At 43.0% G+C, this 25503-nt stretch overlaps 1 protein-coding gene across 2 annotated transcripts in view; it reads right to left on the minus strand.

The window, feature by feature from the left end:
- QSER1 (glutamine and serine rich 1) overlaps positions 1 to 14678 on the minus strand; it is an 83227-nt gene extending 68549 nt beyond the window's left edge. For both annotated transcript variants that reach the window (XM_064365048.1, XM_064365047.1), the window contains exon 1: positions 14188 to 14678. In XM_064365048.1, coding sequence (XP_064221118.1) covers positions 14188 to 14363 — 176 coding nt within the window. In that variant the 5' untranslated portion in view covers positions 14364 to 14678. The remainder of the gene's footprint in view (positions 1 to 14187) is intronic.
- Positions 14679 to 25503: the final 10825 nt, after the last annotated feature.

Consider the following 25503-nt stretch of genomic DNA (forward strand, 5'->3'; position numbering starts at 1 on the left):
GTGCTGGGATTACAGGCGTGAGGCACCACACCCAGCCCCAATTTTTTTAACTTAAAAAAAAAATCTAAAAAAGTCTTCTTTATAATAGAGAAAATCAACTTTAGGGTGGCTAATTCTTGTTCTGCATTATTATTAATTCACAACAAAGGTTAATGTAAAGAAAGAAATTGTAATGAATTTTAGGAGTATATATTTTGAAACAAGTTACACACTAAAAAAGATTTTATAACATATTAAATGTCAAAACACTCAAGTTTACTATCTGTTAAATTTTCTCTAATCATATGTGTTAAGCGCAAATAGCAGACATACTGTGAAGTATGCTTAATATATATGAGGATGATGCTAACATGACCTTAAAAGGTAGCACAGTAGATCAAGGTTAATTAGCTGGTATACTAGATTAGCTTTTAAAAGCAAGTTTGGAATCTTCAACTCCTATGCCTTACTAAAACACAACTTACCAGTCTTAGAAACAATTCTAATCATTACCATATTAGAGGATCAGATTTCAGCCAAAATCTTGCTGTTTAAACAAAAATAATACAAAGGTATTAACAAATAGCAAAAGACCATCTCTAGGTTTTGGGTTTCTTGAGGAGTTGGGGTTTTTGGCAAAGGCACAGTTCTACTTAATTCCCATCCTTCCAAATGGTTCACACTTTTACTTCGGCATCATTCCACCAGTCCCTTGTGGCTCTGGCCAAATCAAACTCTGACTTGAAGTAGTTTAATGTCTGTTTAAGTGAGGACAGTACCAGCTGCTTTACTGGTATAATGTTCATCTTGCAGTTTTGCTCAACATGAGAAATGATTTAAAATGTTAAGCCATCTAATTTAAGCAGATACAAGCAAAAGTATTTCAGCTTATCCACATATTTGTGTTTGCTTCATTAGATCAGACAAATCTGGTCTCAAGTTACTTAAACAGGATCAGTGATCACACAGTAATGAGAATGATGTTAGGCCATATGAAAATTTCATTATTTTATGTTTAGTTATACCCCATAAATCCCTACATGCCTAGCAACATAGGACAAGCTACATGGTCAGGATTGCTAAAGAGCCTTTAAGTTACAGAGGCCAAATTTAAGCTCTGAAATATTATATAGGTAAAAGCAGAATATCTCTCATTAAACATATTCTTTATTAAATCAATATTTATTGAACACTTATTATATGCCAGGCAAGTGGGGGAAAACAGCTGAACTTCTACTGTCAAAAAACACCCAAGCTAAAGGACAGAGACTACAATAAACAACAACAGAGAAGTATTTATATCAAGGATTGATAAATGTTATGAGAAACTTTAAGCAGGGCTTGACAGTGATGGCAGTGTGTGCCATTCTATTGAGGGTACTAAGGAGAGGCCACTGAACAACATGAGGAAGGAAGTCATGCAGACTATCTCAGGGAAAAGTGGTCCTGGCAGAGGAAACAGCCCAAAGACCCTAAGATAAGAGCATTCCTAACACCATTCAAGGAGCAGTGAAAAAAGTGTGTTTCATTCAAAGACAAAAAAGAGAAGGCAGAGTGCAGTGGCTCACACCTGTAATCCCAGCACTTTGGGAGGCTGAGGCAGGTGGATCACTTGAGGTCAGGAGTTCAAGACCAGCCTGGCCAACATGGTGAAACCCTGTCTCAACTAAAAATACAAAAAAATTAGCTGGGCATGGTGGCAGGTGCCTGTAATCCCAGCTACTTCCAGAGGCTGAGGCAGGAGAATCATTTGAACCTGGGAGGCAGAGGTTGCAGTGAGCCGAGATCAAGCCACTGCACTCCAGCCTTGGCAACAAGAGCAAAGCTCTGTCTAAAAAAAGAGAATATCATTCTGCACACTCACACAAAAAAAGCAAAATGAGTGGATATGCTGAAACCAGGCCCACATCCTCTCATTTACCTCTTCATATTATACAATATCTTTACACGTATTCATATTCACTGCTAGCACATTGCTTAAGAAATGCTTACTATTGGCTGGTTGTGGTGGCTCACGCCTGTAATCCCAACATTTTGGGAGGCTAAGGTGGGTGGATCACGAGATCAGGAGTTCAAGACCAGCCTGGTCAACATGATGAAACCCTGTCTCTACTAAAAATACAAAAATTAGCCGGGTGTGGTGGCACATGCCTGTAATCCCAGCTACTCAGGAGGCCTACCAGGAGAACGCTTGAACCCAGGAGGTGGAGATTGCAATGAGCTGAGATCATACCACTTCAGCCTGGGCGATAGCAAGACTCTGTCCCAAAAAAAAGAAAAAAAAAAAGAAAAGAAATGCTTACTATTGCCTTGACTGCAGAAAGGCATAGACTGGAGAGCCCTGGCTAGACTGACCTGAATCAATGTAAGGAAATGGTGTTAGTAGCAGCCTAATAACAGAAAGTCACCTAGCATGTGGCTGAAATTAAAACACCAGAAGCAGCAATAGGGATAAACATTAAGTAAATAAATAAGATTTCCTGTAAGCAAGTTAACCCAAGGAGCAGGTAATTTTTTTTTTTTTTTTTTTTTTTTTTTTTTTACAAAACTTGTAGTATCATTTGAATTAGGGGCAAAATAAACTTACTGGGGCAGGTGTGGTGGCTCATGCCTGTAATCCCAGCACTTTTGGACGCCAAGGCGGGTGGATCACTTGAGGTCAGGCATTCCAGACCAATCTGCCCAACACAGTGAAACACCGTCTCCACTAAAAATACAAAAATTAGCTGGGTGATGATGGGCTTCTATAATCCCAGCTACTCAGGAGGCTGAGCCAGGATAATTGCTTGAACCCAGGAGTGGAAATTGCAGTTGCAGTGAGCTGAGATCGCACCACTGCACTCCAGCCTGGGCAACAGGGTATGACACTGTCTCTAAATAAATAAATAAATACCTTATTAAAGCACCGTTTCCCAATGTAACATTTTTTCTTTCAATTTCAAAAGTTAGCACTTTCAAGTCATCATTCAAATACCATTTCAATGAGCCTGCCCAGTCCACCTTGTTTGTAAATCTGTAACGCCTCCCTCATCTGCATCCCATTCTTCCTTATTCTGCTTTTCTTTTTCTGGTATCACCTCCCAACATACTAAATAATATACAGTTATGTTCATTTTTTAATCAGCTGTTTCACCCCATTTCCCTCAGGATCTTGGTTTTGTTCTCATGTATCCCAAGCCCCCAGAACAGTGTCTAGAATATAAGAGGTGCTTCAGTTAAAATTTCTGCTACCCATACCCTATGGCAAACTATTCAATCTGGTATAAGCCCATGTCCCCAAGTTTTCTCCAAAAACTTTTAGCAAAAGTATGCTTGGGGAAAATGATAATCATTTTTTAAATCTCCCAGCACAAATGTTAAATCCCAAAGGGCTAACATCCTTCTTCAAAGTATTCTATCACTAACCCTCTTTTATACTTCATTTGCCAATTCTATTTAATCCTACACCCTCAACTTCCCAAAAAGATTTTTCCCTGAAAGCTTGTGATTAATAGCACAATCTCTGAAGTTACACCACCTGCGTTCAAATCCTGCCTCTGTCACTTACTAGCAGTGATGTTGGACAAGTAAAATTTATCTCTGTTTGAGTTTCCTTGTCTATAAAATGGTCTAACAATGGTACCTGTATCCTAGAGTTACTGTGAGAAGTTAAATGAGATAACACTATAAAATTAGGCCAGTGCTCAGCACATAGTAGGCATGTAATAGACATTATCACCAACAACAGCAAAGGCTCAGTTCTCAGCCCTTCATTCTTCATCCCCAAAGACCTTAATCTCTGAGATTCCTATTGTCTGTATACAAATGTCCAATCAGACTCCTGAACTCACCTCTCTGGTCTTGTCAGCTAAGGACAAATACTTTGGAGAAAACAGAAGTGCTGGAACAAAGGAAACCTGGTGGGACTTTAGATTTGGTGGTCAAGGAAGGCTTTTGTGAAGAGATGACATTTAGGCAGAGATAAGAATGTCAAGAAGCCAACACTGACAAGACCTAGGTCAGTGGTTCTTAAAATCTCCTCGCTGGACAAGCAGCATAAGAATCACCTAGGAACTTGTTATGAATGCAAAATCTTGACCTCCACGCAAGTCCTATGGATTCAGAAACTCTGGAGTTGCACCCAGAAACCTGTGTTTCAACAAGCCCTCTGGGTGGTTCTGAAGTACCACTGAGCAACAGGAAGATCCTACCAGGGAAGGGAACTGCCGGGCTTGTTCTTGCCTTAGGACATTTGCACTTGCTGCTTCCTCAGATCTCAGGGAAGTGCACTTCTTCTAGGAGAAAATTTTCTTAATTATATGCTTGCCTGACTCCCTTACCTAAGAATGTAAACTCCATAAGAACAGAGATTTTGTATTTTTTTGTTGTTGTTTTTTGAGACAGGTCTCACTCCCTTTGTCCATGCTGGAGTGCAGTGGTGCAATCACGGCTGACTGAAGCCTCCACCTCCCAGGCACATGCCACCATGCCAGGCTAATTTTTGTATTTTTGTGGAGACAGGGTTTCACCATGTTACCCTGGCTGGTCTCAAACTCCTATGCTCAAGTGATCAGCCCATCTCAGCATCCTAAAGTGCTGGGATCATGGGCACGAGCCACCACGCCTGGTTGTTCTCTATCCTTTATAGAGTGTAGAAACTAAACTCCATGATCTGTCATCAGAAGCCCTCTAAAATCTAGTACCAATGTTCAATGGTATAGTGTTACTCCGGTGAGATCCCCAGTGAACCATACCTTGTGTAGTTTCCCTCCCATGATGATTCTGCACTGGACCAGGAACTGCTTTGACCAACAGACTGGCAGAAGTGATGCTGTGCCAGCTCAAGGCCCAGCCCTTAACTGGCCTAGCATTTCTTCCCTCTTGGAACACTTGTTCTTAGAAGTTCTTTCTTTGCACTAATCCCTTATTGCACTATGCAACATTAGCAATAATTCAGATCAGTTTCTATGAAATCTACCTGACAAATGCTACCATGATCCCCTTGAACTCAATATTAATTTTTCCCACTAAGTATTTTTGTACCTCTCAAAAAGGAATAGTCTACCAGGTATTAAGAGCATAGTTATTTCATTCATTATTTAATGTTTAATGGCACAATGCATCAGACATTGTTCTAAGTGCTGACAATAAAGTTAATAATCTATATGCTATTCTATATGCTAGACATCAATCTAAATACTTTTCTAGGTTTTCTCAATCTTCAAGAATTCTAAAAGTATCCTCATTTTACATAAGGAAACTGAGGCAAAGAGAGGTTAAAAAACTTGTCAAAGATCATACTGCAAGTGGTGGAGTCAAAATACAAACCCAAACATTCTGAATCCAGAGTTTATGCTATCAACTACTATTCTAACCTGCCTTGTACAGATGTGAACAAGATGAAGAGCCCCGTTCTCATGGAACATGCATTCCATCAATGATGGTTGGTGGTATGGGGAAAGAGTGGTAATAGATGATACATGTAAATCAACGAAATTACTCCAGAGAGTGAGAATGCTCTGAAGTAAAACTGTGATATGTTAGCAATGTGCAGTTACTTTAGACAGTGCAGTCAGAGAAGGCCTTTCTGAGAAGGTAATGTGGGAAAAGACCTAACTATCAGCAAAAGCAGAAGAGCAAAGCAAAGACCTGGAAAGAAAACTTCAGGTAAAGAGAACAGCCGGTGAAGAAGACCTAAGACACAAATAATCTTAGCATGTTTCAGGAACAGAAGTAAAGCCAGTATGGCTGAAAGATGGTGGTAGAAGGGGAATGAAATGAGGTTGGAGAAATTAGCTGAGGCTTATATCATGCAGGGCTTTGTAGGCCACATTAAGTCATTGGATTTCTTTTTTTTTTTTTGAGACGGAGTCTTGCTATGTCACCCAGGCTGGAGTGCAGGGTGCCATCTTGGCTCAATGCAACCTCCGCCTCCTAGGTTCAAGCTATTCTCCTGCCTCAGCCTCCTGAGTAGCTGGGACTACAGGCGCCCGCTGCCACATTAGGCTAATTTTTGTACTTTTAGTAGAGACAGAGTTTTGCCATGTTGGCCAGGCTGGTTTCAAACTCCTGGTCTCAAATGATCCAGCTGCCTCAGCCTCCCAAAGTGCTGGGATTACAGGCATGAGTTACCACACCCAGCCAAGTCATTGGATTTTACTGAGTAACAATGGAAGGTTCTAAGCAGGGTTATGACATGACCTGACTTACATTTTTGAAAAGTTAATTCTGGCTGTTTCATACTTAAATTCTAGGCCTAAAAGGAAGCAAGGAAAACAACAGGAGGCAACTGCAATAGTCCATGCAGGAAATTATGGATATGGAGATTGAACCAACAGCATTTGCTAAGGGACTCTATATGGAAAGGAATGAAATGAATCATGGATGGCTCTAACCTTCTGGACATATACAGTGGAGTAAATGGTGATATTAATTACTGAGGTGGGGAAGATAGAGGAGGCCCAGGTTGAGAGGGTGACAATCATGTATTGGATGTGTCTTTTTTTTTTTTTTTTTGAGAGGGAGTCTTGCCCTGTTGCCCAGGCTGGAGTGCGACGGTGCAATCTCGGCTCACTGCAACCTCCACCTCCCGGGTTCAAGTGATTCTCCTGCCTCAGCCTCCCAAGTAGCTGGGATTATAGGCGCTCGCCGCCATGCCCGGCCAATTTTTTGTATCTTTAGTAGAAATGGGGTTTCACCACGTTGGCCAGGCTGGTCTTGAACTCCTGACCTCATGATCCACCTGCCTTGGCCTGCCTTGGCCCGTCTCGGCTTCCCAAAGTGCTGGGATTACAGGCGTGAGCCACTGTGCCAGGCCGGATGTTTCATTTTGGAACTACCTATTCAATATTCAAATGGAAATATCAGATGCTAGATATGAATCCAGAGATAGAAATTTGAAAGTCATCTCATATTTATGGCAATTACACCTAGGATCAGTGGAGAGAGAAGAAAAAAGGACAGAACCTCAAGTTTCTGAGCACTTCAACATTTAGAAGCCAAGCAGAGAGGAAGCAAGTACATTACCCTGTCACCCTTCCAGATCACAAGTTCTTTAAAAGGCAAGGCAGTGTTTTCTTCATTTTTATGGCACCCTGCAGAACTTAGCTGAGAAACAGAAACTCAGAGATGGCCAGTACATTTTAATGAGTGAATGCATGCTTGTCACTTGATTTCTCAAGCCTTCACTGCAGAAATATAATAACTCAAGGAGATACAGGCAACACTGCTTCACAATTGTAGCCACTCAAACATTTGTTTAATGAATGAAAGAAAACTGTATTTTGGTAGACATATTTTAGTACTCATTTTTGCAGAGAACAGAGCAAGGAAAGGAAGAAACAAGTAGTAGTCTATATCCCCACACTGCTAACCAATGAAAATCGCAAACTTACCTTCATCTTGGTTCCCACTACAGGGTAGAAGGGGAATGGCACTAGAGGCTGCAACAGGAAGAAAGGGGCTTCCAATTCCCACACTGAAGCAGAGTTCTGGCTTTCATGATATAAATATGTATTAAGCACCAACTATGCCGTGGATTAAAGTAAATACTAAGTACTATAAATATAACAGCAAAACAGATAGGGTTCTTCAAATAACCTCCATTCTGAGGAAGAAGATATGTATTACATAAACAACACATAAGTATATAATTTTTCTTTTTCTTTGAGACAGAGTCTCGCTCTATCGCCAGGCTGGAGTGTAATGGCGCAATCTTGGCTCACTGGAAACTCCACCTCCCACATGCAAGTGATTCTCCTGCCTCAGCCTCCCAAGTGGCTGTGATTACAGGCATACGCCACCACATCCAGCTAATTTTTGTATTTTTAGAAGAGACAGCATTTCACCATGTTGGCCAGAGTGGTCTCAATCTCTTGACCTTGTGATCTGCTGCCTTGGCCTCCCAAAGTGCTGGGATTGCAGGCATGAGCCACTGTGCCTGGCCATAAATACATATTTCTAAGAATATGAAAGTAAAATAAAATATTCTGTGAAAACATATACTGTTGCACAAAGCAACAAGGAGTAGGGGTTGAAAATACTGCAGGTTTCTCACATGAGATACCTTAACAAGTCAGGCTGGGAGGTGGGGATAGGGTGAGAGTTATCTAGATGAAGGTAAGACCATGTAGGAAGGAATTTAGAATAATCCAAAGAATTTAATATGGGCCAGTGCTAGGCATGGTGGCTTATGCCTGGGAGGCCAAGGCAAGAAGACTGCTTGAGGCCAGGAGTTCAGGACCAGCCTGGTCAACATAGCAAGACCCCACCTCTACAAAAAATTTTAAAAGTAGCCAGGTGTGGTGGCACATGTCTGTAGTCCTAGCTACTTGGGAAGATCACTTGCGTCCAGGAGGTTGAGGCTGCAGTAAGCTATGTTCACACCACTGTACTCCACCCTGGGCAGCAGAGTTAGACCCTGTCTCAAGAAAAAATATAAAAAAGAAAATAAATTAAAAAAAATAGGTCAGTACCCAGCAATCCCATTACTGGGTATACACCCAAAGGATTATAAATCGATCTATTATAAAGACACATGCACACGTATATTCACTGTGGCACTGTTTACAATAGCAAAGACTTGGAACCAACCCAAATGACCATCAAAGATAGACTGGATAAAGAAAATGTGGCACATATACACCATAGAATACTATGCAGGCATAAAAAAGGAAGAGTTCATGTCCTTTGCAGGGACATGGATGAATGTGGAAACCATCATTCTCAGCAAACTAACACAAGAACAGAAAACCAGACGCTGCATGTTCTCACTCATAAGTGGGTGTTGAACAATGAGAACACATGGACACAGAGAGGAGAACATCACACACTGGGGTTTGTTGGGGGTTGGGGGGCTAAGGGAGGGATAGCAGGGGGTGGGGAGACTGGGGAGGGATAACATTAGGAGAAGTACCTAATGTAGGTGACCGGGGGATGGAGGCAGCAAACCACCATGGCATGTGTATACCTATGTAACAATCCTGCAAGATCTGCACATGTACCCCAGAACTTAAAGTAAAATAAAAAAATTAATTAATTTAAAAAAAAACAGGTCAGGGCCAGGTACGGTGGCTCACGCCTGTAATCCCAGTACTTTGGGAGGCCGCGGTGGGCGGATCACAAGGTCAAGAGATCGAGACCATCCTGGACAACATGGTGAAACTCTGTCTCTACTAAAAATACAAAAATTAGCCAGGCGTGGTGGCACGTGCCCGTAGTACCAGCTACTCGGGAGGCTGAGGCGGAAGAATCGCTTGAACTCAGGAGGCAGAGGTTGCAGTGAGCTCAGATTGCACCACTGAGCTCCAGCCTGGCAACAGAGCAAGACTCCGTCTCCAAAAAAAGAAAAAAAAATAGGTCAGTAAATGCAGAGCCATACAGGGCACATACAGAGAGAGCGAGCGAGAGCGAGCGAGCGAGCGAGAGAGAGTGTGTGTGTGTGTGTGTGTGTGTGTGTGGCTCTCACTCTGTTACTCAGCTGGAGTGCAGTGGCACCACCACAACTCACTGCAACCTCCACCTCCCAGGCTCAAGCCGTCCTCCCTCAGACTCCAGAGTAGCTGGGACCACAGGTGCACGCCACCATGCTCGGCTAATTTTTTTAATTTATTTATTTTTTGTAGAGATAGGGTTTCACCACATTGCCCAGGCTGGTCTCAAATTCCTGGGCTCAAGCAATCCTCCCACCTCAGTCTCCTAAAGTGCTGGAATTATAGGCGTGAGACACCACACCTGACCACCTTACAGATTTTTAAAAACTTGACCTTGATATGTAGGAGTAGCTATGGAAAGGCTTTAGGCAAAGGACCAGGAGCAAACTGGTAGATATGTTAAAAATCACTCAATGGTGTAAGAATGAATTGAAGGGAAAAAAGAAAAGGTCCAAGATGACTAAGTTAGGAAGCTACTGCAGTTGTCTAAGTAAAAAATAAGGTGGTTTGGATCAGCTGGAGCAGTGGATACAAAAGAAGCAGAGAGTTTTAAGACATTAGATTCAAAAGCAGTAGCGCTTAGTTACTGAGCACACACAACTCTCCGGTTTCTGGCCTGGGCAACTAGGTGGACAGAAGTATGACTTACTGAGATGGGCCTCACTAGGGAAGCAGAAGTGTGACAGGTGGGGAAAGCATATCATTAAGCTCCAGTAAAAGGTCAAAGAGGTAGCTGGTAATGTGACCAGGTCCTTAGAAGAGTCTGCTCAAATATGGGCAGCTCCACCAAGATAGTATTTAAAAGCATAGACATGGATGTGAGTCCTATGGAAAAAGCAAGGAATGAACAAGAAATTTTATCAATCCCAAGCCCTGAGGAAACAGTAACTTGCAGAGATGAGAGAGGAGTAAACTCCAGTGAAGAACAGGAAAAAGCAGTGGGCCAGAAAAGTAGGAGAAAGCCAGGAAAGTGCAGTGCTATGGAAGTGAAAAGGAATATATTTGAACTATGAAATAGTCATCGGTGAAAAAGAACACTGAATTAAGGATAATAATAATGCGTAAGTTTCCAGGCCCGCTCGCAGAAGCTCATTTCACATATAGGTGGATTACAGCATTCCACTATCTTACCATAAAGCAGTGCAGTACACTGGTTAACACCTAGGCTCCAGACCCATAATGCCCAGGTTTCAATCCCAGCTCCACTATTTACTAGCTATGTAGCTATAGGTATAAATTATTTCACTTCTCTATGCCTCAGTTTCCTCATCCATAAAAGGAAGCTAAAAAGAATGCCTACATCAAAGGATTTTTATAATGAAGTTTTATAAATGAGTGTATGCATTTGTGACTTCAAACGACTAACACAAATTAGTTGCTCATGAGGTAAATGACAGCTACTATTACTTACAATACGGTTTCCATGAGAAAAAACTTTCTGAACTCTAACAATGGAAGTTTGTCTGAAATAACCTTTCATTAACTTCAGATTGTTCTTCCTCCTTACAAATTGGGATCTACAAGGCCTTATTCCAAAAACCTTGAGGAAAACTCTAGATTTGGAATGTATCAAACAAATATCCATCATATAGAAACTGACCAATTTTAAAAGAGCTAATCATTACTTGGGTTTTTCAGAAGAGTACTTATCATACTCTATACAACATACTAAAAAAAAAAAAGTATGCATTAGGAATTCTAAAAACTGGTGTCAAAAATTCTTTCAAGTTAGAAAGGCAAAAAACAAATGTAAACCTATTTAAATACAAAATATTTCCATTCTATTACTTTCTGGTACACATTCAAATACAAACATATCAATTATCACCGTAAAACAGCCTGGCTCTTGCTGCTGTGACCAAGATATAAGTATCAAGCACAGAACAGGGCAATGGATCTGCAGGTTCCTGATGACCTTCTTATTTCTCAAGCCAAGCAAAGGTATTTACAACAACCAAAACTGCACCCCAAAAAGTATTAACAACTGCGTGGTGTTCAGCAAAGGACATGTTCACTTGGTTCCTAAAATTAACTGAAAAAAGCACAAAAATGAAGATTTATATGGCCAGTCTTTATCCATGTACTTTCTAAGTATCTAGCAAGTACTCTGAGAAATATTCAAAAATCTCTCTATATGTCCTATTTAAGATAAAATGCTGGAGTTTTCCACTGTTTTTCAACTGTTAATACAGTAAAATTACCTAATAACTAACAGAGCTGTTGTATTCAAAAATGTATTGTTTCAAACTCATCAAAAACTGTTTATCATGTATCTTCCAGTCAACTTATGAAAATGATGTATTTCAAGACCAAGAATGCATAAAGTAGGAAGTCAGATCCACGTTGGCAACAACTGAATGTCATTACCATATGTCAGCTTCTGAATAGGTTACAGGAAACAAGGTGACAGACAGGCTAATTCTTTATGGATAAGTATCCGTATTACATCATCACAACTAGTACTCATTTGCACCTTCAGAAGAAACTGACACAAAGGGGAACAAAAACATTCAACTGATACATGAATTATGAAAAAAGCTTTTTAAAATGTTATAAAAATATAAATAAGCTTCTGAAGTGTAGAATATTTAGACTTACAGGCATATTTCAGATTTGGTATTTTTGATATAACTGAAATCAAAGAGGAATAGTTGCACAATTTGAAGAATAAAATGAGGTATAATTCATAAGTGTGTGCAACTCTGTACAGATGGCCTGATCCCAACACAAGATGTTAACAAAGCAGGGTTGGCGGGGGGTGGGGGGGCGGCGACTGCATTTTCTATGGTGTAATTTAGTTGATTCCCACCCCACCCCGCACATTTTTTTAAAAAGCAGGAGAGGGCATGGAGGGGTAACATTCAAGATTCAATAACTTCCAGTAAACAAAATAAATCTCCTTTAGATTATGTGTGCCAAATGAATCTACTTACTGTTTTCAAATGTGTTTGGGAAGTCATTCCATGTTACTCTGATAAATAACATTTGGAAAATACTACAAGTAGATTTTAGTTTCTTGCCTCAGAAGTATCCTACTAAAAGTATCTAGGTGGTATTTCAGTTTCATTTACCTAATAAAATATTTTTCATTTAAAGGATAAAAAATGCGGCACAAATACCTATCATGTTGTTCAATGACGAGAAAGTAATTTTAATTTGTAAATTATTCTAGTCAATGCAAAACGCTACTTGAAAAAGGATAGTCAAAAAAAAAAAAAAACAGAAAAAGGATAGTCAAATTACCATCAAAAAGAAATAATGGGTGGAAGTGCCAAACGTCTTTCATAAAACTCCTTAAAATGGCTTACTTGTATGTAATACAAAATAATGGCTATTTCTGAAAGGTTTCAGCATTTAATTACTTAGCTCCAAAATGGTACATCATATTATTTTTGCTAACTCCCAGATCTTTCAAACAAAGGGCCTAAAATTTTCTAAGAAAGCTTATATCCCTATTGAAGCAAATTTTTCTCATTCTTTCACAATCATCCCAATGGACAATCTAAGACAAAGAACCAGCTACTCTTCACACTTATTTCCTCAATCATGAACATAGAACTTTCATCAAAACAAAGAAGATAGCCTGGAACACAGTAATGTATAAAGTTAAAAAAAAAGTTCACTTCTGTTGTGAAAATAATCAAGAAATCTAATGAGATCATAAAGCCACGAAGCTTCCTGTTGGTAGCTGAGGATGAAGTCATTAGCAACCCAGGATTCCCTGGTCCATGTAATCAGAAGCTGCACCTACCAGATTCTGTATTGTTCCGGAGAGGTGGCTTTAAAACAACCCGCCTACCAAACCTCCAAACAAGACCACGCCTTCCAGTTATCATTCAAATGGGACCGTTTCACGGTGTGGCACTACTACACATTTCCCGCGAGCTTAAATATCAAGCAGGAGTCAACATTTTAGATTCCCTTGGTCATGCTGCAGGAAAGATGAACTCTTGAACCCCGCACTACCTAATGCACCCGGGCTTTAGAGGCCGAGATGGAGAAACATGCTTTGGTTCTCCAACCTTTATGGCCTTCACTACCCCCACCCCAACCCCCGCCCCATTTCTTCCCAACTCTCTGTCACCCCGAGGAACACAAGGCAAAGAGAGATTCCGTACTTCCTGCTGTTGTTAAGAGGGGAGGAAACCCAAGAACAACTTTGAAAGCGTGGAAGAGAAATCGCCTAAATCTTGGCTACCAGAGCAAACATATGTCACCCGTCCTGGAGTCGCGTTCGCGCCCTGCCGAGCCCCCTCTCCCGCCCCGCTCCCCAGGGATTCTCCCGTAGCCCAGCGCTCCCGGGTCCCCCAGTGTCTCCGGGACGCGGCTCCGCCACTCTTCCTCTCCCGCCTCCTCAACCCTCAAACGCCGGGGCCCCCAACACCGCATTGTCGACCACCCAGGTTCTAATACAATGGATCGCCACTGCCCCAAACTCTCCGGAGCCCCCTTCGGAACCCCGGCGCCAGTCCTGGGTCTCCCTGATCCCGAGTTCAGCCACGAGCCCAAACTTCACCATGTGAGAGCCCAGGACCTGAGAGATGACGGAGCCCCACGACTCCCGCCCAGCTCTCCCTTCACCCGCCGTCCCCAGGCGCGAATACTGCATCAGGCGCCCCCACCCACCCACGACCACCCCGTAGGAGACATCAGTCGCCTCCTCCGAGCTGAGCGAGGGCGAACGGAGGGCTCCCCGCCCGGCCCAGACTCCTGGGCGGCGCTGCACCGGAGCAAAGGCCCCAAACGCATCCCCGGCCTTTCCTGGTCCACTGCGACCCCCGCCGCCCACCCTCCCTACCTGGCCTTGAGGCTGGGGCTGCTGCAGCTGCTGCTGGCGGCGGCGGCTCGGGGTTCGTAGGCCCAGGCTGGGGCAGGGGGCTGCGCGGCGGCGCTGGCGGGGGCGGGGACGGCGGGGGGCGCGGGCGGCGGCGGCGGCGGCTCGGTGAAGCCCGAGGTCGAGTAGTTCCTATCCATCGTGGGGGTGGCGTAGGGAGGGCGGGCAGCAGCGGGGGCTCCTCCAGGGCTCGGTGTGAGGGGGGCGGGCAGGGAGAGGGGGCGGGGGAGGAAGAGGAGGCGGCGGCGGCGGAGGGAGCTGCCCCCTCACATGGCCCCAGCGGGCAGGCGGGAGAAGGGCGCGTTGGCTAATCTGGGCCACAGAGACCCGGGCCGCGGCGGGCAACGAGGCCCGAGCTGGGCGTCAGGGAAACGGAGGCACCCGCGGCCGGGACTCGCGGCGACGGCGGCGGCGGCGACGGCCGCTGCGCCCCATGTTGGTGGATTTCCCAGGATGCACCTCCCGCCCCCCTCCGCCCCGCGGCCTCGCCCCGCCTCCCCTCAGAGCCCCGCGCTTGCCGCTCGCGGCGAGGGCTGGCGGACGTCCGTGAGGCCTCAGCCGCCGCCCGATGCTTCGCTAGGGACAGCCGGGGCTGACGAGGCGCGGGGCCTGCTTGGCCCGGCCGACTCTAGGGACCCCGAGGAGCGCCCGTCGGCCAGGGCCCGCGAACCGCTGACTTCCCGCCCTCCGCAGCCCCGAAAGGAGCTGTCCGCACTTGCCGCGCCCCGCGTGGGAAGAGACCGCGCCTGGCGCTCGCCCCGCGCGGGGGAGGGGAAGTGAAGCGGAACCCAGCGTAGGGCACTGCGCTGGGGGAGCCTGTTCAACGCGTTGCTTGGAGTTCGCTATTTGACCCTTCGGGTTATTTTGAGGCACTCCAATACTCAGTTCCCTGATCACGATTTCTTTCTCTGCGCCCCAATCCAGAAACAGCTGAGCTGACTCTTTCGCAGTTCCGCTTACACCCTTCCTCCCCAAAGCCTGCTGGGCTAGCGGACCCTTTTCCTGCTGTTAGGGGAGATTTATATTCAAAGAGATTCAAGTGCATACGTATTATTTTACAATCCTCGCTGAAAGAGCCTTTCCCAGGGCTCTTATTAACTGTCCCCACCCCTACCTTGGGGATTTTTCTCACTCTGGATTTCAGAATCTTCCATCCCAAGATAGATAACCGCCTCATCATTGATTAATCCAACTACCATCTGGATGACTTTAATTACAATAAATTTAAACTCACTATGAACTCTTATGTTGAAGGTTTTTGTTTTGAGACTTCGAACTTCAGCAGGACTCTCTCCCAAACATTTCCTATCTGATCTCCAAGCTGTTTGGTGTGCGGTAATTTAATGACTATTTGCGGTTCTTTTGTTGCATAGCAGAGTTGTGTTTCTTGTAATAACTCAAAAGAGTAGCGAAACTAGGGAATTGTACAAATCATCGTTTGGCCCTTAAGCCATAAGTTTAAAGGTTAAAAATAACAGTAAAGTTGCTATTTAATGACCACTTTCTTTTAAAAATCAATATTGGTTTAACACCTATTAGGTGCTTAGCACAGAAATCTATCCCTCAAGATAAGCCTAACATAAAGGTTTAAGCAAATCAGACAGGCGTAGTGAAAGACCTAATAAACTTGATACACTATCTCTGATGACCATTGAAAAAGTTTAAACTTTGGTAATACCTGGTGTTGGATCTGCTATTCCTTCCGAGATTAATTTTGTTCTGGGAGATCTGTTTTCCTCTTGGCGCCTACATCCTTTTGTTCCTATTCATTCCTTTTTGCAAGTCTTTCTGCACCTGTGATGTTTGGAGCCTGGTCCCCGGGTGGGGAAGCAAGGAAGTGAGTAGTCGCTATTTACAAATGAATTCAAACGTGTAGGCACAGGCAATCTTGCCAATTTTATGTTAATTACAAAATCCATTTACTGAGAATATCTTTGAAAAGTGGTTTTTCTTGGAGAAGGAATTTGCCAACTAATCTGAGATCCTGCAGAGAAGTAATATAAATCTTCATTACATTTATTTTCTTCCTGCAAACTGGAAATGCGGAATCTAAATTAAAAAGTTTCACAGCTAGCTATTATAAGTACTTTTGTGAGCGCTAAAGTTTTGTGTCTATGAAAAGTATAGGAAATGGAGTGGCATGCTATAAATGTTTTATGGCACTTAGTTTGAGATACCCACAACTGGCACTCAGAGTGAATTACGCAAGCAATACCAAACAAGTGGCAATAAAACCTTTATAGTCCCTCACACCATTATGTAGTTTGTTTATGTCACATAAATCAGAGATATTAAGGGAAAATTCTAGTGAGTATTTTTAGTAATATTACTCTGTCACCATATGTTCCGTTGCCATTTAAATGAAATTTCCTTAGTTCAACCTAAATCAGTACAATTGTATTTATCTCCAAATGTTACAGGTCTACAAATAGCATCATTACATTGTTTATTAATACTATTTTTAATTGACAAATCATAATTGCATACATTTATAATGTACAATGTGATGCTTTGATATATGTAAATAAATCTTTAAAAAATTTTGTACAATTGGCCGGGCGCGGTGGCTCACGCCTGTAATCCCAGCACTTTGGGAGGCCGAGGCGGGTGGATCACGAGGTCAAGAGATCGAGACCATCCTGGTCAACATGGTGAAACCCCGTCTCTACTAAAAAAAATACAAAAAATTAGCTGGGCACAGTGGCGCGTGCCTGTAATCCCAGCTACTCAGGAGGCTGAGGCAGGAGAATTGCCTGAACCCAGGAGGCGGAGGTTGCGGTGAGCCGAGATCGCACCATTGCACTACAGCCTGGGTAACAAGAGCGAAACACCGTCTCAAAAAAAAAAAAAAAAAAAAAAAAAAAAAAAAAAATTTGTACAATTGATGATACTATCTGAAGAATGTCTTCTTCCCTACTGAAAATATACTTCCAACTCTGTAAACGTTTCAGGGTCTCTCAAATGATTCTCAACCAAGCTGCTTCAAGTCTGATCTAGGTAGTGTCAAACTTAAGAATGAGCATTGTTGGTCTCATTTTTTGTTTTGCTTTGTTTTTTTGAGACAGAGTCTCACTCTGTCGCCCAGGCTTGAGTGCACTGGTGTGATCTTAGCTCACTGCAACCTCCGCCTGCCGAGTTCAAGCAATTCTCCTGCCTCAGTTACAGGTGTGAGCCACCAAACCAGGCCTTGGTCTCGTTTTAAATAAAAATGTCCATTTTCTTCTTTTCCTGTGGAACTGCTACTCATCCTTCAAGATCCAAATAAAATATCACATCTACCACGACATTCATTATCCCAACTACCTTAGGCAAAATCAATTGCTTCCTTTTCAATTGCCCTCTGGTGCTTTATTCCAATTCTATTATATTTAACACTATCCTATTGCATTACAATTAGTTGTGTGTCTGCCTCTTTCCCTCATAAATCATGGGTTCCATAAAGACAGGGGTTGTATTAAATTTACCTTTGTATTTGCAGCATTTAGTGTTATTCTTGGCACTATATTGGGCTCTAAATACATATTTATTGAATGAATAAATATACATGCTACTTTAAAAATGCCCATTCAGAAGTTCCATTTAGTTATTTACATATTCATTTTCTTCCCCCACCAAAAAAAAAAACCCACTATTTCTATCTCAAGTCTAAAATCACGGCAAGATTTGAAAATTGATTAAATCAACAGCAGTTTGGTTGTAAGATGAATGGAAGTAAATTCTACACTTAAGAAGAAATCTTCCAGCACTTTGAGAGACTGAGGTGGGAGGATTTCTTGAGGCCAGGAGCTCAAGACCAGCCTTGGACACCATAGTGAGACCCTGTCTCAAACAAAAAAACTCTTTCCTTCTTCCTCACCTCCATCTCCCACTTCCTTCTGAGTTTATTGTCTAGAGTTAGCCACGCCTTAGAATATGCCCATGAACAATCTCCCTACATTTCCCACCCTACTCCCATCCCATTAGAAAATCAGTAAGTATTTCGCAGGGCCTGTGACTCATGCCTGTAATCCCAGCACTTTGGGAGGCCAAGGCAGCTGGATCACCTGAGGTCAGGAGTTTGAGACTAGCCTGACCAACATGGTGAAACCCATCTCTACTAAAAATACAAAAAATTTAGCTGGGTGTGATGGCATGCGCCTGTATTCCCACCTACTCAGGAGGCTGAGGCAGGAAAATCACTTGAACCTGAACCCAAGAGGCAGAGGTTGCAGTGAGCCGAGATTGTGCCATTGCACTCTGCAGTCCAGCCTGTGCGACAAGAGCAAAACTCTGTCTCAAAAAAAAAAGAAAAAGGAAATCAATAAGTATTTCAACTGGTAGGAAGATTGGAGTTCTATTGAGTACATAGTTCATTAGTTGAGGAAACTGAGTCCTGGCATTTATTGACTTGCTTTAAGGTGGTGGAGGGAATCAGTTGGGGGAGAGCCAGGAAACCCTGTCTCCACTGCTTGTTGAGAAATGCAATTTGGAGTTGCCTAACTAGAAATGTAGTCAGTCAGTCCACACATTCCTATGTTACAAATAGACCAACCATCAAGTAGAAAGATCCAAGGAAGTCAAGTTTGCAGTTTCACTGAGAATACAAGGAGTATGTGTGTGAGAAGTGAGTTGAACAAGGGAAGATGGTATGGTTTTGAATTTTTCCCTTCTCTTCTGGCATTGAGGGAAACTCTAAGCCCTATCTGCCAGGACAGCCCTGGTTTCCATCTCTTAGGTCAACATCAGAAACGAAGTAAAAATTAGCCAGGCATGGTGGCGCACCTGTAGTCCTAGCTACAGGTTAGGCTGAGGCGGGAGGATCACTAGTTAAAGGCTGAGGTGGGAGGGAGGATCACTTGGACCCAGGGTTTCAAGGTTATGGTAAGGAATGATCATGCCATTACGCTCCAGCTTGGGCAACAGAGTGAGACTCTGTCTCTAAAGAAAAATTAAAATTAAAAAATTTGAAAAGAAACAAAGTCCCACTATCATTTTCTCTGCCTCTGAGGCTTGACCCTATCAATCATCTTTGACTCTTCTCTTTGTTGTCTGCCATACCACTCCAGGGAGACAACAATGGAATCAGGAAAGCTGCTGTTTAACCCTGCTTCTCTGGAAGCGGCAGCCTCACTAGGGGGTGTCCCTGAAAGAGCTTCAAAAAACATACTTGATCATCAATTTTGTATGGAGAGGTAGTTTTCTGAGCTATGGATATGGAGGGACTTTGGGGTCCCTAAGCAAGGTTGAATGATTAGAAACCAGGAGATCTGGGAATGGAGTACTATTTAAGTATGAGCTGGAAAGACAGGGCTGTGGCCTTATCATGAAGTCTTTCACTGAGAGGATATTTTATCTTCCTGAGTAGATTACAGGAGATTTAAATCTATTTGTAGATGAGAGTGATTCTCATAAGAATAACCAGTGCAATTTGACCTGTGCTAAGGGCTTTATGTGGAATTGTCACAATCCTCATAAGATCCTTAAGACATGGGTATTGATTATTATTAATCTTGTTTTACAGGAAATTGAAGCTTAGTGAAATTAAGTAACTTTCCCAACGTTGTACAAGCTAATATAAGACAATGATGTAGGCAGGGCCTGGTGGATCATGCCTGTAGTCCCAGCACTTTGGGAGGCCCAGGCAGGTGGATTAATTGAGCCCATGAGTTTGAGACCAGCCAAGGCAACATGGCGAAATCCTGTCTCTACAAAAACCACACAAAAATAGCCGGGTGTGGTGGCGCCTGCGTGTAATATCAGCTACTCGGGAGGCTGTGGCAGAAGGATTACCTGAGCCGGGAAGGCAGAGGGTACAGTGAGCTGTGATCTTGCCTTTGCATTCCAGCCTCAACAAGAGTAAGATTGTCTCAAAAAAAAAAAAAGACAGTGATGCAAGTGGAGCTTCAAATCAGCTGTTTGACTCCAAACCAAATAAGCTTGGTTAAGGAGCCAGATTTTTCCTCTAAAGAGTTACTACATTTTACTTTGTAATCAATAAGTATTTTGTGGGTACTTGGATACTGTGTAAATTCCTGAGGCCAGCGCAGCCTCACTTTGGGAGGCCAAGGCAGGCAGATAACCTGAGGTTAGGAGTTCGAGACCAGCCTGGCCAACATGGTGAAACCTCATCTCTACTAAAAATACAAAAATTAGCCAGGCATGGTGTTGGGCACCTGTAATCCCAGGTACTCAGGAGGCTGAAACAGGAGAATTGCTTGAACCCAGGAGGCAGAGATTGCAGTGAGCCATGACTGCACCATTGCACTCAAGCCTGGGCAGTAAAAGTGAGCCTCTGTCTCAGAAAAAAAAATTCCTAAGACATCATTCTTTCACCTCTGGTTTTAGTATATGTATTAGTGAGACAGGAGTGTTCACTGACCCCCCTCGCAGGATGGGCGGGCAACAGGGGTGTGTCTTGCCTATTTGGTTGCCACCACTGCTCAAACCCCTAATGGGAGGGAGAGCATGCAGACAGGCAGGTGCAGGAGTCCAAGTGGGTGTGTGTTACTGTGTACCCTTTTAGCCTTGCCATCTGCAGACAGCTTGAGTGTTAGCTGGCTCAATGGACCCTCTGCCTTTCTGCAAGAGCAGAGGGCCAGTGTGCCAACTTTCTGTATTCTGAGCTCTTGTCTAGCATCCCAGAAGAATCAGGTCACACACAGGCTTAAAGGATGAATGCAGGGTTTTTATCGAGTGGTGGAGGTGGCTGTCAATAGAATGGATGGGAAGCTGGAAGGGAGGATGGAATGGGAAGATGATCTTCCCTAGAGTTTGGCTGTCCAGCGGCCGAACTCCTCTTCAACTGCTCTCAGCTGAATTCCTCTTGGCATTTAGATGTTCTTCCTCTTCTCTCTTTCTCTGCTGTGCTGTGCCACCGTTCATCTGCTTCTCTCCTCGTCTCCTCATCTGCTTTTCTGCTCCTCTGCTTCTGGAGCCTGGGGTTCCAGGTTCATGTGGATAAAAGTTAGGGGGTATGGTGGGCCAAAAGGCAACGTTTTGGGAGTGAAAACAGGAATGCCCGTCTCCATTTAGGGCCATGGGTCTCCATTGAGGGTGGGACCTTTGCCAGGGAACCACCCTCTTCTAGCCAGTGTTTCTCTGTCTCCCTGTCTCCTGTTCATATAATTAGTTTCCTATGGCTGCTGCAGCAAGTGACCCCAAACTAGGTGACAATAGAAATTCATTGTGTCACAGTTCTGAAGCAAAGAAGTCTGAAATCAAGGATTGGCAGGGCCATGCTCCCTCTAGAGGCTCTGCTATACACATACAGAGGACCAACTGTACTGATTTTTCTAACTTCATCATTCCTTCTACAATCATTAGTTATCATTCTTCAAGAAGGATTGTTCCTTATCCCTGTTAAAAGAAAAGCCTCAGACAAAATTAAACTTAATAGAGTTTAATTGAGCAAAAATGACTCCAATTGGGCAACCCTTGGACCAGAATAGGTTCAGAGAGGCTCTAGCATACCTGTGTGGTGGAAGATTTACAGACAGAAAAAGGAAGGTGATGTACAGAAAATGGAAGTGAGTATTGATATCATTTGGCTTTGTGTCACCATGCAAATCTCATGTTTCATTGTAATTCCCAGCTTTGGATCATGGGGGTGGGTTTCCCCCTTGTTCTCGTGATAGTGAGTGAGTTTTCATGAGATCTGGTTGTTTAAAAATGTGTAGCACTTCACCCTTTGCTCTCTCTCTCATGCTGCCATGTGAAGAGTTACTTGCTTTCCCTTTGCCTTCTCCCATGATTGTTAAGTTTCCTAAGGTCTGTCTAGCTATCCCTCCCATACAGCCTGCAGAACTGAGTCAATTAAACCTCTTTTCTTTATAAATTACCCAGTCTCAGGTAGTTCTTTATAGCAGTGTGAGAACGGGACTAATACAGGTATACAAACTGCTGATTGGTTACAGCTCAGTGTTTGCCTTATTTGAGCATGGTTTGAACAGTTGGCCACCCTTGATTGGCTAAAACTCAGTGATTGACACAAGAATAGGTACAGTCTATTTACATATCCAGTTACGTTATAGTTCACCACGTACAGAGAAACTTTTAAGCTGACCTTAAAATATGTAAGGAGGCAGCTTTAGGCTAAACTTAATTTAACATTCCTTGTTTATATCAATTGTACTCATGGATTTTTACTTTATTCAGCAGATTTGTAAAGGATTAACTCAGCAGGTGTGGGTTGTTCAAACCCTGTATATTGCAAAGAACGGTTTGGCCCTTGCCTAGTTTCAAGGCTCTTAATAAAGAGTATCTTTGTTTAGTTAAGACCTTGGGCCACACCAGATCATTCATGCTAACAATGTGATTTATAGTGGGCTCTTTGGGCCATATAATATCAGCTTGTCCTCCATAGAGGCTGGAGAATTCAGGTCAGCCACAGGAGCAATTACTATGACTATGTGACTGATCCCTAATAAAAACCTTGGACACCAAGGCTTAGGTGAGCTTCTGATAGACATACTTCACATGTGTTGTCACACAGTATTAATGTTCATATAGCTCCACTGAAAGAGAACACTGGAAGCCTGCATCTGGTCTCTCTTGGATGCTGCACTATGTGCCTTTTTCTATGGTTGATTTTAATTTGCATCCTTTTACCGTAATGAATCATAACCACCAGTATAACAATGTTTCTGAGTTTTTTGAGTTCTTGTAGCAAATCACAGAAATTGAGGGTGGTCTTTGCGGTCCCCAATCATAGGATTATAATCCGTTACCACATTTGTTTATTTTGATGTTCGAATAGCCTCAGATTTTGACCATCATCCAGGCATATGGGAGCCATGAGAACATTTTAAGCAGAAGGGTAATTTGATCAAAGCTATGGAAAACATTCTCTTGCCCTTCCTAATGTCCTACTCTAGTCTACATCTTCAGCCTGGATGGAACTGGTATGCCAACAAAAGAACTGCATACCCTTCATAGATATATACACACATACAACACACATACACACCAAGAAAAGAAAAACATTTCTTTTTTTATTTTTTGGAGATGGAGTGTCACTCTGTCACCCAGGCTGGAGTGCAGTGGTGTGATCTCGGCTCCCTGCAACCTCTGCTTCCCGGGTTCAAGCAATTTTCCTGCCTCAGCCTCCTGAGTAGCTGGGACCACAGGCACATGCCACCACGCCTGGCTAATAGAAAAACATTACATTACCTAGGACAGTCTCATTGTATACCTGTTGTCTCAGTTGTTTGAAAACACAGCTTGAGGCAAATATTTTTCAGAGGGTTTGCCTCCAGAGGAATAAGACCCAAACTAAGGGTGGTAGAGCATGCATTCTCAAGCCTCAGCTTTTCTTTGCTACAGCCTGGCCTAAGGTACCAAAGCTCACTCTGCCCTCTGCACAGCTGGTTTATATCTTCCCCCTTTCCTTAGTAACTACTCTGTTCCCTTTATCACAAAGCCCCAGATATAGTGGTGATAAAAGCAGCTTGTTGGGAGAGATCTAGACTTCACTTAATTATCATGCATGTTAATTTTTTTTTCGTTTTTGGCCAGGTTGATTCAGTGGCATGAGCTTGGCTCACTGCAACCTCCACCTCCCGGGTTCAAGCAGTTTTCATGTCTCAGCCTCCCAAGTAGCTGGGATTACAGGCATGCGCCACCACACCTGGCTAATTTTTGTATTTTTAGTAGAGATGAGGTTTCGCCATGGTGGCCAGGATGGTCTTGCTCAATCTCCTGACCTTGTGATCTGCCCACCTCTGCCGCCCAAAGTGTTAGGATTACGGATGTGAGCCACTGCGCCCGGCCCATAAAAAAAAGAAAAAGTTTCTTTTTAATAGAAAAGATTATAAAGAAAAAAATAATTGTATACAAAAAAGGGATCCTGTATGGTAAATTTTTGTCTTGAAGTAATATGACTGGGCTGGGTGTGGTGGCTTACTTCTGTAATCCCAGCACTTTGGGAGGTCAAGGTGGGCAGATCACCTGAGGTTGGGAGTTCGAGACCAGCCTGACCAACATGGAGAAACCCCATCTCCACTAAAAGTACGGAATTAACCTGGCGCGGTGGCTCATGCCTGTAATCCCAGCTACTCAGGAGGCTGAGGCAGGAGAATCACTTGAACCTAGGAGGGAGAGGTTGCAGTGAGCCGAGATTGCACCATTGCACTCCAGGCTGGGCAACGAGAGTGAAACTCCATCTCAAATATAAATAAATAAATAAAATAAAATGACTGATTATTTAGAAAAGAAAAAAATGTAGGACAAGTCAGAATGTCCAAGCAAATCATAGATGTTGTGTATAAGTTGTGATAAGGTTCATGAAGGGGCATTTACAAAAGGAATTTTGTATGTGATTAAGTTGGCTACAATTTAAAAAGAATTATTCATAATAGTCCTTCTAATATTGGTCCCCTATATTAAAACAAGATTTTCTTAAGGTATTTATGTGATCTTAGTTAATTTTTTTTTTTTGAGATGGAGTTTCACTCTTGTTGCCCACCCTGGAGTGCAATGGTATAATCTTGGCTTACTGCAACCTCTGCCTCCTGGGTTCAAGTGATTCTCCTGCCTCAGTCTCCCAAATAGTTGGAATTACAGGTACCTGCCACCACGCCCAGCTAATCTTTTGTATTTTTGGTTGAGATGGGGGTTTTACTATGTTGACTAGGCTGGTCTTGAACTCCTGACCTCATGCAATCCACCTGTCGCAGCCTCTCAAAGTGCTAGGGATTACAGGCATGAGCTATGGCACCCGGCCAATCTTAGTGAAATTATAAGACATTTTGATTCTTAATTCTAAAACCTGTTTCTTTTGAAAACTTCTCAGATTCATATCTTAGAAGTTCAGCTTTTGTTTTCAGCTTATTCTCCTCTTGAGAAGGCCTGAGGTGATAAATCTCTCCTTCCACTTTTTCATCAGCTTCTGTAAGATTTTTCCTCTGGTTCTAACTGTTGTGGCCTGATGCTGAAAAGTGGTATCTTGAAGGTCTAAAAAAATCAATGCTTTCCTCCAGTATAACTTGATTCTATACTCTTGACTTTTCTTGGTATGTCTAAATTTTTAAATGTGATCAGGAAACTTCTCATGCAATTACTAAGAGTCATGTATTCCCTTGCTATGCTATACTTATAACTTGGAAAACATTCTTCCTGTGTCTCATTAAGTTCAGGTACTTTATTCTTCTAGGTTATCTAAATGGGCTTCTCATGAGGAGAAGCAATCACACCGCAGATGTTTTTTCTTTGCCTTTTTGGCATATGGCTTAAGAAACAAGATTTTGCATTTTATTAAGATAATTTCTGGCCAAGCGCAGTGGCTCCTGCCTGTAATCCCAGCAC

This window comes from Aotus nancymaae, unplaced genomic scaffold, assembly GCF_030222135.1.
Source record: "Aotus nancymaae isolate 86718 unplaced genomic scaffold, 86718_ANA_hifiasm-v0.15.2.pri h1tg000059l, whole genome shotgun sequence".
NCBI lineage: Eukaryota > Metazoa > Chordata > Mammalia > Primates > Aotidae > Aotus > Aotus nancymaae.